Source organism: Anguilla anguilla, chromosome 19 (assembly GCF_013347855.1).
Source record: "Anguilla anguilla isolate fAngAng1 chromosome 19, fAngAng1.pri, whole genome shotgun sequence".
In the NCBI taxonomy this organism is placed as follows: Eukaryota; Metazoa; Chordata; class Actinopteri; order Anguilliformes; family Anguillidae; genus Anguilla; species Anguilla anguilla.
In genome coordinates, this window is record NC_049219.1 from 8848692 (window position 1) to 8861082 (window position 12391).

Consider the following 12391-nt stretch of genomic DNA (forward strand, 5'->3'; position numbering starts at 1 on the left):
TGCGTGTTTCTACCAAGAGGCAGAACAGGAAAATGTTGCTTCAATTCTGTGAAGAATAATAACTCTTGTCTATATTAACATTCAAAACATTAGTAATGTTAGTGCTATATGTAGTCATTACTAACATTAGTGTTGTATTTAGTCACACTGGAGCCCTTTTGTTTTAAGGGGTTTGTGTTTGTACTCACCCCAGTCTCTGCAGTTTACAGTGTGGGTCCTCCAGTCCAGCAGAGAGCGCTCTCACTCCTGAATCCTGCAGCTCATTGTCTCTGAGCTCCAGATCTCTCAGCTCTGAGCGAGGAGAACGCAGGACTGAGGCCAGAACATCACAGCAGCCCTCTGTGAGATTACACCAACCCAGCCTGTGGAGAGTACACACACACAAGCACACACACGCATACACACACACAAACAACAAACACACACAACACACAAACATGCACGCACACACAGATACAATCAACACACAAACATACAAACATAGACACACACGCACAAGCATGCGCGCACACACACAAACACACACACACACACACACAATTGAAATTCACTGCTGATTGTGACACTGCACCTTGGCAGCAGATAAATGTGGAATTTACTATTTGTGCAGTATATGCATTCCTGGGATGTACACTGTACACACAAAAAAAGGAAGAGGTTATATTAATTAAGTTCATAAAGTATTCTGACTAATCCACAAAAGAAAAGGGTTACCACTTGGCTCTACTAACAAAAAAAATAACTAACAATAAGGAGCCAATTCAACTCAAGGTTGGGGGCCTCCTGCAAGCATTTCATTACCGAACCCTTTCATATGATGCTCATATCATATCTAATTGCAAACATATTTAATTTGCTAACACAAGAAACATCACTATGGTGTACTTTACCTCACCTTCAGTCTACAAACATCTTTATATTTTAAAAACATTCAATCTTCAACACCATGAAGTTACAAAATAATATAATTTTAACAAACAAATTAAAAGGTCTGTTAATATTCTTGTCATTAATCATCATCATTTTATCCCTCAGATAAAATAAAATGAAAACGCGTTCAATGCGCGAGCCACGTGAGGCTAAGCATGATGACCACTGAACTGTATCAGTGTTTAATATGCCTCCAATGATAGAAAGTACTAGTAGTAGGAGAGTGTGCTACTTGTAAATTGTATGCTGACAATGACAGAATACAGTAGGCCAGCTACAGTGTTTTGATAGACTTCATCATGGCATCTCTTAAGCATCTACATACAATGCAATGCATGTAATAATATGAAAGACACAGTGACACACAGTGAAAGACATACAAACACATAGCCACACAAAGCAGAATCGAAAGCTCAAACAAAACAGTGGTCTGTATTAGTTTTCAGAAAATGAGGAACAAAAAGAGAACCACTGACGGGTCTCAAGGGAGGTCTTTGGTATGTTGAAAAAAAAAAAATTATTGAATTTGTAAATAAATTTAACTCAATTTAAATCTGCAAAAAATAGCTTAGCCTATCTTTACGTGTGACGTGACATCGACTGATACAGCTGTTTGGATCAAAAAGGGAAGACATTCAACGGGAACTGGAGAATAATGTTGTGATAACTTCAGAAGAGAAAATAACACAGGGGAAACATAAAAGGGTGTGTGATAAAGCTTGAAGTACCGTGGTATACATACAGTAGGGCTGCATTCAATCTCCTGAACAAGCTACCTCACTTACATTGGTAGGTATATTCAGTTTCTAAAAGCTAGGCTCCCCTAGTGGATAACCTCACTTTACTACAAATGTAGTCTTGTGATGCGTTTTCACCAATTGGCAATAGGTAGGCTATGAAAAACATTTAAATGTAATCAATAAATAGATTAAAAACTGTGTTTGTATCAAATTGTATTGAATGACATTAGTTTGTGAACCTTTAAAGGTATTATGATTTAGGTTAAGGTGTACCCCCTGCCATGTTAGTTTTTGAATGGTACCTCCCAGATATTTCATTATGATATAAAATCATAGTTTGGATGTAGGTGGGTTGTATAAACAAAATATTAATCTAGATCTAGTAATATTTTCAGAATTGAGCCAAATAAGGAATATTGTTATTTCCTATGCAGGCAAAAGATAGTCAGAGGCTTGAGACTGGCTGACCTAGCTGAAAATGCTAGTCCTCGTTATGTGCTCTTTTGTGTGGATGCTGTTCAAGTTAGATGCATCACGGAGACTGACCCTGTAGTGCTCAGCAATTTGGAGGAAGTGAGAGGGATGAGAATAATTTGGATGAAGAAAGAATGCTGGTGGACATAGCAGTAAACAAAGTAAAAACACTTTTTATATTTCACTGCATAGAGCCATAATCACTAATTCTATTTAGTTGAGGTCACACAGTACACAGCACTACTCACCCCAGACTCTGTAGTTTACACTTTGGACTCATCAGTGCAGCACAGAGCAGCTCCACTCCTAAATCTCCCAGGTAGTTGTAGCTGAGGTCCAGTCTCTGCAGTTTACAGTTAGGACTCCTCAGTCCAGCACAGAGCAGGTTGACTCCTGAATCCCCCAGGTTATTGTAGCTGAGGTCCAGATCTCTCAGGGGTGAGTTTGATGACTGGAGAGCTGAGGCCACAATTTCACAGGACTTATCTGTGAGGTCACAGCGGTTTAGTCTGCAAAGAAGCATTTATATATTAGTGCATGATTCAATAGTGCAATATACTATAAAACCTCATATGATCACTGCAACAGTAATCATGTTCAATGATGAAGAGTGAAATTGAGGATTTTAAGGTCTGTGATGCTCTGAGGAAAATGTCTTTGCTACACACTCCACCTGCAGCACTTAAGATCTGAGAATTAGACGTCCTGCTGGACTGAACTCTACAGATTTAATCCTGACCCTAATAGCCCGTTTTCTTATCCTATAGATAAGAAAAAGTGTAACACTTGTGTTTACTTGTGTTGTCCAAGGTTAAGGACAAATGTTAGTTAATAAAGACCATACAGTGTCGGTCTGCTAAGCAAAAGTGAGTCTTTGATCTTGTTTCATGTGTCTTGCTTCTCAGCTGTGCCAAGGTCTTTGTTGATCACAGTCTTGGATCTCTGGTCTTGATTCTTTAGCTGCTTATTTTATCATCCTGGGTCACAGTGAGACAGACAAGCTGTGGTTCTGCATTCTCTTTCATTCATTTTTTTCATAACTGTGTAATTTATTTTCCATGTCTGTCTAATTTTATGTTAAGGTAGTGTAGCCTGTGTTTATAAATTAGATATGGAACACTGTTTCTTTGTCTTAATACTGTAACTTAATATATCCTCTCTTCATTTTAATCTGTTTGTGAGTTGTATGTTTTGATCCATCACATTGGTTTGCCTATCAATTAATTAATAATTTATTCAATAACTGGTATCTTTCATGATAATATGTAAATTAAATATAATAAAATACATTTTACGCTTTGGATAAGCAAGTTTTTGCATTTGGCGCTACTTCTGTATTCATTAAATGATGGAACAATCTGTTAACAGCTTGACTCAAAAATCATAATTCTCACATGCATGACAATTTTATTGTATTTTATTCTCATTTGAACTATGAAGTGTTTATGAAAACATGCTGTCAGTTATCTACTTTAATAATGACATAATACTCACATGGCCTTCCTGCAGTTCCTGACTACTGGTAGCAGTCTCTGACGACCTGCTGCTGATGTGTTGTAGGTCTTCAAGTCAAACTCATCCAGGGCCTCCTCTGACATCAGTAACACAAAGGCCAGAGCTGAGCATTGGTCTGGTTCCAGCTTCTTACGAGAGAGTTTTCCTGATCTCAGGGAATTCTGGATTTCCTCCACTAGAGAGTGGTCATTCAGTTCACTGAGACAGTGGAACAGATTGATGGTCCTCTCTGCTGAAGATTCCTCTCTGATCTTCTCCTTAATGTACTGGACTGTTTTACTAATGCACTCTAACCTGCTTTCTGTCTGTGTCTGTCGGTCTGGTACAGGTTGTCTGCTTCCTGTCTGTGTGTCTGGTACAGGTGATCTGCTTCCTGTCTGTCGGTCTGGTACAGGTTGTCTGCTTCCTGTCTGTGGGTCTGGTACAGGTGATCTGCTTCCTGTCTGTGTCAGTATTCCTCCTAAGAGATTCTGAATGGAGTCCAGAGAGAGGCCGAGAAGGAATCGGAGGAAAAGGTCCAGGTGTCCATTCTTACTATTTAAGGCCTGATCCACTGCACTCCTGTGTACCTCAGACAGCTGCACTCTGTCACTGTGAGGTTTTGACTCTTCTGCTCTGAATACATTTCTGTTCTCATTTACACATGAATGAAACACAGACAAGGCAGCCAGATACTCCTGAATGCTCAGATGCACAAAGCAGTAGACCTTCTCCTGATACAAACCACACTCCTCTTTAAACATCTCTGTGCACACTCCAGAGTACACTGAAGCTTCACTGATATCAATGCTACTCTCTCTCAGGTCCTCTTCATAGAATATCAGATTGCCCTTTTCCAGCTGTAGAAAAGCCAGCCGCCCCAGTTTCAGGATGATTTCTCTATCTGTATCTGACATTTTCTTTGGGTTTGTCCCATTGGTGCCATGATACTTCTGATTCTTCACACTAGTCTGAATCAGCAGGAAGTGTGTGTACATTTCAGTCAGAGTTTTGGGCAGATTTCCACTCTCTGTTTCACTCAGCATTGTCCCCAGAACAGTAACAGAAATCCAGCAGACGAGTGGTATGTGACACATGATGTACAGACTCCTGGATGACTTTATGTGTTTGATAATTCTGCTGGCCAGGTTCTCATCTCTGATACTCTTCCTGAAGTACTCCTCCTTCTGTGGGTCATTGAACCCTCGTACCTCTGTCACCTGGTGGACGCACTCAGGAGGGATCTGATTGGCTGCTGCTGGTCGGGAGGTGATCCAGAGGCGAGCAGAGGGAAGCAGATTCCCCTTAATGAGGTTGGTCAGCAGCGCATCCACTGATGATGACTCTGTTATAACACAGCAGATCTTATTGCTTTGGAAATCCAGAGGAAGTCGACACTCATCCAGACCATCAAAGATAAACACAACTTTGACTTTGTCACCTTCAACACTTTTGATCTCTTTCAATTGTTGAAAGTAGTGCTGCAGAAGTTGCATCAGACTGAATTCTCTCTCCTTTTTCAGATTCAGATCTCGGAAAGGAAGAGTGAAGATGAAATCAACATCCTGATTGGCTTTTCCTTCTGCCCAGTCCAGAATGAATTTCTGCATAGAGACTGTTTTCCCAATGCCAGCGATGCCCTTTGTAAGCACAGTTCTAATGGGTTTCTCTTGTCCAGGTAAAGGCTTAAAGATGTCATTACAGAGGATTGCAGTCTCCTCTGTGGTTTGTCTCTTGGATGCTGTCTCAATGTGTCTGACCTCATGTTCATTATTGACTCCTCCATTTCCCCCCGCTGTCATGTGGAGCTCTGTATAGATCTCATTGAGGAGGGTTCGGTGGTCCTTCTTTGCTAAAGCTTCAGATACGCATTCAAACTTCTTCTTCAGATGAGTTTTCAGTGCCTGCCGGGCTCTTTTTATGGATTCATCTGCGGAGAGTAAATATGAGAAACAATATTTAAAATAACAGAAATAGAGAACAAAAAATATTATGCAGAAAGTTTTCACAATGTTTTGCACACCCCTGAAAGTGTTACACATTAAGTTGTAGCTATACCTGTGTAGATAAATTATAATTCATTTGGTAACAAGAGGTCATTACTGAGTAACTTCAATGTAGGTAACATGGAACTATAGTTATAGTTTCATGGTACCGAAGTTGGAATTACTCAATGATAGCCTCTTGTTACCAGAATAGTTACAATTTAACTACACAGGTATAACTGCAATTTAATGTAAAGTGTTACCCACACCTCTAATAGTGTGCTACACACCTCCAATAGTGCTTCACAATTCTCACAATATGTTGCCCAATCCCAGGACTTTTTGGTAATTTGTATTTGTCCTAATACTGTAGCTTATTCTTCTGCCTAGTTGGCTTTGCAGAGGTTAGGTCTGAATAGTGTTCACTGTGTGAACTAAACTGTGTGCTTGGCTAGAAACAGCTGTACAAAATAAGTATTATACCTCACTGAACGTGTGTTTAGCAGTTGTCTATGACCATGAAATGCACTTTTTGTACGTTGCTTTGGATAAAAGCGTCTGCCAAATAAATGTAATGTAATGTTGTGCACACAACAATGAAAACATAAAAAGGATTCATTTCCATTTTAACATTCAATTTCTCAGTTATATAATATGATGTATCTTTATGGTAAACATGGTCTTTATGGGTCATGTAGTAATTTAGTCATCTTTTAATTTTTATGCTCAGTGCTGTTTAATCCTGGATAAAAACTCAGGGCAGTCTGTCTGATGGGACAGTGGTTTAGTTACTGGCTTTTGATCCTAAGGCTCCTGGTTTGAATCTCTTTCAGGGACATTTAATCTCATGTGCATTTGCTTCCCCCCATAATCACTGCTGGATGCTGTATTTTAATTGAAATGCCTTTGTGGCCATGTTGTGTGTGATGTTTTCTATATGCAAAACTGCTGATGTAAAACACTATTATGAAAGTATGAATGCTATGAATCAGATCATTGTTCACTGTTAGACCTGTTTGCTAAACTCATTTCAGCATTCTAACGGACACAGTAGCAATGAGATAAACTCTTACTGAGCTGCTTATCTCTCGCTAGTGAGTCGTCGAGAACTCACTCTGCTTCATGCTCCTCAGGATGTGGAGTGTGATCTTCCGAGACCCCTCACTGCCACAGGTCTCCAACATCTTCTCAACTATGTACAGGGCCTCAGGATCCTCCTGCTCTCTCTCAGTGCATTCTGGGTAATCAGCAATTTGATGACTCTTGAACAATTCCTTCATCTTCATAAACTTATCCAGTACAGAAGGATCTTCAGGAAGACAATTAAAGCATTCTGGGCAATCTTGACTCAGATGGCTCTGAAACAGTTCCAACTTTCCAGTCTTCTTCAGCTTCATCAGTCTGCGCAGGAGAGACTGAAACAAACACATGAAGAGATGTGCAGTATCACTTTAAATGAAATGCGCGAAGAGGTGTGCTGTATCAGTGTGAAATAAACACATGAAGAGGCGTGCTGTATCAGACTGTAAAATAAACACACGAAGTTGTGTGCTGTATCAGTGTGAAATAAACACATGAGGAGGTGTGCTGTATCAGTGTGAAATAAACACATGAAGAGGTGTGCTGTATCAGTGTGAAATAAACACATGAGGAGGTGTGCTGTATCAGTGTGAAATAAACACATGAAGAGGTGTGCTGTATCAGTGTGAAATAAACAGTTCATCAGAGCCATTGAAACAAACATATCCTTGCTTGAGGTCAAATGTTTTCTCACAGGGATGGATAATTATAAACACCAAACATGCAGCAGGTCGATAGCCTCATATTTGAAGTGCTTGATTGATGATTTTGGAGAGATACTACCTAAGATGAATGAATTCCTTTGGAAAAACTGAATTTTTCTGAGCAATACTTTTGGTTAATTCTAACTATATAAAACACTCTATTTGAAGTCTTGCTCTGCCATTGTGTTTGGGTCCTAAAATCTGATATTTCTGTGAGCCAAATAGGGCCAGGTAGCTCTCTGCAACTTTAATAAACCTGATTAGATATTCAGACTCATCTTTAGAATGGTTAAATGTAGCATATTGGCATTTGCACTATTTCCTTTGCTATGTTATCCAATTCAAAAGAAACGTAGTGCACAAGAACATCAAGCAAGAAACTATGAAAATAAAGAAGTATACACCATACCTGTTTTGAAGAAGATAGTTTCTCAGAACACTTCTCTTCTGAATGACTGGACTCCAGTGAGCAGTGAATCATGTGAATAAATCATAGAACACAGCTTCCAGTTAACCCTCATCCTCTTACTGCAGCTCTAACTCACAGCACATGGAGACAGAGCTTCCAGTTAAACTCATCCTCTTACTGCAGCTCTAACTCACAGCACATGGAGACAGAGCTTCCAGTTAAACTCATCCTCTTACTGCAGCTCTAACTCACAGCACATGGAGACAGAGCTTCCAGTTAAACTCATCCTCTTACTGCAGCTCTAACTCACAGCACATGGAAACAGGGCTTCCAGTTAAACTCATCCTCATACTGCAGCTCTAACTCAGCACATGGAGACAGAGCATCCAACTGAACTCATCAATTAATTTTTATAATTTTGAAGAAAGTGTGAATATAAATGATTTGATGCTTCTTAAAATGATGTTAGATCTAAAATGTGCGTTTCTACCAAGAGGAAGAACAGGACAATGTTGCTTTAGTTCTGCGAAGAAAAATAACTCTCGTCTATTTTAACATTCAAAACATTTGTAATATTAGTGCTATATACAGTCATTATTAACGTTAGTGTTGTATTTAGTCACACTGGAGCCGTTTTTGATTGAAGGGGTTTGTGTTTGTACTCACCCCGGTCTCTGCAGTTTACAGTGTGGGTCCTCCAGGCCAGCAGAGAGCGCACTCACTCCTGAATCCTGCAGCTCGTTGTCTCTGAGCTCCAGACTGAGGACTGAGGCCAGAACATCACAGCAGCCCTCTGTGAGATTACACCAACCCAGCCTGTGGAGAGACCACAGACATACACACACACATACACATGCAGGCACGCACGCACACACACGCATGCACGCACATGCCACATGCACACACAGAATTGAAATTCACTGCTGATTGTGACACTGTGCACCTTGGAAGGTCATACATCTGGAATTTCCTATTTGTACAGTATATGCATTCCTGGGAAGTACACAGTACACACAAAACAGTCGTAAATCGTAAACAGTCTCTTCATGACTAACAGATGGTACATTTTTGATAGAGCATGCTGCTTTCTGGGATGGCTAGCCAGTACAGACACACCCCAGGCGGGTGAAACCTAACAAAGTGTTGCATATACCACCAATGATAGCGAGTACTAGAATGTGTACACTAGGCATGACAGAATATAGTAAACCAGCTACAGCGTTTTCAGTGCATTCAGCATCTAATCATCACTTATGACTACAAGACACTGAAACATCACATTCTAGTCAGGAACCACAAACCTGGCAACCCCTAGACACATTCTTTGTTGTGCTAAAGAAAGAATGCTGGTGGACAGCAGAAAACAAAGAAAAAACACTTTTTATATTTCACTGCACAGAGCCATAATCACAAATTCTATTTAGTTGAGGTCACACAGTACACAGCACTACTCACCCCAGTCTCTGTAGTTTACAGTTTGGACTCATCAGTGCAGCACAGAGCAGCTTCACTCCTGAATCTCCCAGGTTATTGCAGCTGAGGTCCAGATCTCTCAGGGGTGAGTTTGATGACTGGAGAGCTGAGGCCACAAATTTACATGACTTCTCTGTGAGCTCACAGATGTTCAGTCTGCAAAGAAGAGTTTATATATTATTGTACAATAATATTAGGTAAAATAAGGCATGTAATATTTGAAATATAACAAGTTGTAACAAGATTGATGCCCACTATACCCCATGCCCACAGGATATGGCTGTATTTGAACAGGTTTTGGCCCTACACAGCTGGGTGAAAGCTAAATGTATTACTCTTAGAAGCTGAATGTAGTACTATTTAGTGTTAGTAACATTGACCTGCTTTCGGACAGACTGGTACGTTTACAGCTCTGGGCAGCAGTGTAGTGTAATAGATAGGGAACTGGGCTTGTAAACCTAAGGTTGCAGGTTTGATTCCCAGGTAAAACACTGCTGTTGTACCTAGATACTTAACCTGAATTGCTTCAGTATATATCCAGCTGTAAAAATGCTTAAAGTTGTTTTTAAGTCGCTCTGGATACAACCGTATCCTAGATGCCTGTAATGTAACAATTGTTGTGTTCTATGATGAAGAGCTAAATTGAGATTTCAAGGTATGCAACTCATCTTCTGAGGAAGATGTCTGAGCAAAACTCTCCAACTGCAGCACCTAGGACCTGAGAATTAGACGTCCTGCTGGACTGAACTCTCACAGTTCTACAGATGTAATTCTGACCCAAATAGCCCCTTTTCTAATTCTGTAACCTGCTGGACTAAAGTCTGATGGGCTGATTTATTTGAGACTCTTTTGTCAGAAACATCAGGGTAAGAAGGGCTCATATCCTGTATTTCTCTGGTGCTTGTGCGTTGGGCATTTAGCTAAAACTCCAATGGATCTACATCCCATTTGCACACAGCACTGTCTCATAGCACTGTCTCCATGTGCTAATGGAGACAGTGCTTCCAGTTCAACTCATCCTCATATTGCAGCTCTAACTGACAGCACATGGAGACAGAGCTTCCAGTTAAACTCATCCTCTTACTGCAGCTCAAACTCACAGCACATGGAGACAGAGCTCCCAGTTCAACTCATCCTTTACTGTGTACAGGAGGTTTCAGACAGTAGTTTTGCTTTCCCAGGTGGCTGAAACAGAAATGATTAAATGTTACAGGCTCAGTCATTTCTGTGCATCTACTCCCATCAGCTGGGCCTGCAGTGACTGATGCACTTCCTGTTCTGACAGCAGCCGCTCCTCAGGTGCACCCCACCTGTGTGTGACGCTGCACAGGACAACACCTTTGAGACAATATTTGTCTTCATCCTCCTCTAACCATCATAAAATCTTTTCCTCACCTCTCCTGCTAATGATCTTTTTAGTCCCAAAGTTTTTATTTAGTGTGTAACTGAAGGACACACTTGATTCCATTCCCCAGGTCAGGTGTTACTGTATCTCTAATATTAACCTGTTCAATAACACCTCTTGTGCAAACACATCAGATTCACTCACTGAATTTGAGTTCTCTCTCTCTTGCATTTGTCTTCATTTTGCATTTCCTGTTCTTCTCTCTTAGTGATCAGATGTGTGAGACACATGATGCTTTGGTTCTAACTGGCTTTGTTCAGGGTAGTGGTGTCTGCACCAACTGTGACCAACATAAGTAATTTCAGTTCAACTGTGGAGCAATCCGTTATTCAAAATGTTCACTTTAAACCAGCTGCACTGTTTGTCTCTTGTAGATACAGTGGTGCTGGACACAATTATGTAAAGTGTATTTGAAATTCACTCCTCGTCGAAACACCCCTGTGAAATATGCAGCCACTCATGTTTGGCTGTGTTAACAGTTAGAATGCAGGGGCAGAGTGAGGGGTGGAGAGAGAGGCAGTTTAACTCTGATACTGCAGGGAATGGATCCAGGGTCACTTATACCTGCAGAAATTCAACAAGAAAAACGCCATCTAAACAGCCCTGAGTCCTACATGGTACACAACACATACATCCAAATGTCTCATACTACACCCACCTACACTCAAATGTGTCAAAGTCCATCAACCTACACCTGAATATGTTAAAATACACCCAATAAAAACCTGAAAGTTGCCAGGGAGCCAGAAGTACAATTAAACAGTAGGGACAATATTAACTGGTGTAATTACCTTTGATCACCCGAGATCTCTCCTTTGAAGTTGAGTGGAAGACCCATTGATTTATCACTCTTCATAGACAGACAGCTGAGGACAGGTGACACTGCCCTCTCTACCCGGACACTGTGAACAAAACACGGAGACAGAGCTTCCAGTTAAACTCATCCTCTCATTGCAGCTCAAACTCACAGCACATGGAGACAGGGCTTCCAGTTAAACTCATCCTCTTACTGCAGCTCTAACTCACAGCACATGGAGACAGAGCATCCAACTGAACTCATCAATTAATTTTCAGAATTTTGAAGAATGAGTGAATATAAATGATTTGACTCTTCTCAAAAAGATGTTAGATTTAAAATGTGTATGTCTACCAAGAGGAAGAACAGGACAATGTTGCTTTAGTTCTGCGAAGAAAAATAACTCTTGTCTATTTTAACATTCAAAACATTTGTAATATTAGTGCTATATACAGTCATTATTAACGTTAGTGTTGTATTTAGTCACACTGGAGCCGTTTTTGATTGAAGGGGTTTGTGTTTGTACTCACCCCAGTCTCTGCAGTTTACAGTGTGGGTCCTCCAGGCCAGCAGAGAGCGCTCTCACTCCTAAATCCTGCAGCTCATTGCCTCTGAGTTCCAGATCTCTCAGCTCTGAGTGAGGAGAACGCAGGACTGAGGCCAGAACACCACGGCAGCCCTCTGTGAGATTACACCAACCCAGCCTGTGGAGAGACCACAGACATATACACACACACACACACACACACACACACACACACACACACACACACACACACACACACACACACACACACAGGCAAGCACGCACACACACGCATGCACGCACATGCCACATGCGCACACAGAATTGAAATTCACTGCTGATTGTGACACTCTGCACCTTGGAAGGTGATACATC

At 40.8% G+C, this 12391-nt stretch overlaps 2 protein-coding genes across 2 annotated transcripts in view; both read right to left on the reverse strand.

The window, feature by feature from the left end:
• Positions 1–2698, reverse strand: part of LOC118219292 (NACHT, LRR and PYD domains-containing protein 2-like) — a 9748-nt gene extending 7050 nt beyond the window's left edge. Inside the window, exons 1-2 of the mRNA XM_035402361.1 lie at positions 2393–2698; positions 189–362 (exon numbers count right to left, since the gene is read on the reverse strand). Of these exons, the coding sequence (XP_035258252.1) occupies positions 189–362; positions 2393–2667 (449 nt within the window). The 5' untranslated portion in view covers positions 2668–2698. The remainder of the gene's footprint in view (positions 1–188; positions 363–2392) is intronic.
• The window catches only part of LOC118219280, a 117447-nt gene that overhangs the window by 86972 nt on the left and 18084 nt on the right, over positions 1–12391 (reverse strand). The gene's annotated exons all lie outside the window — the stretch shown is intronic.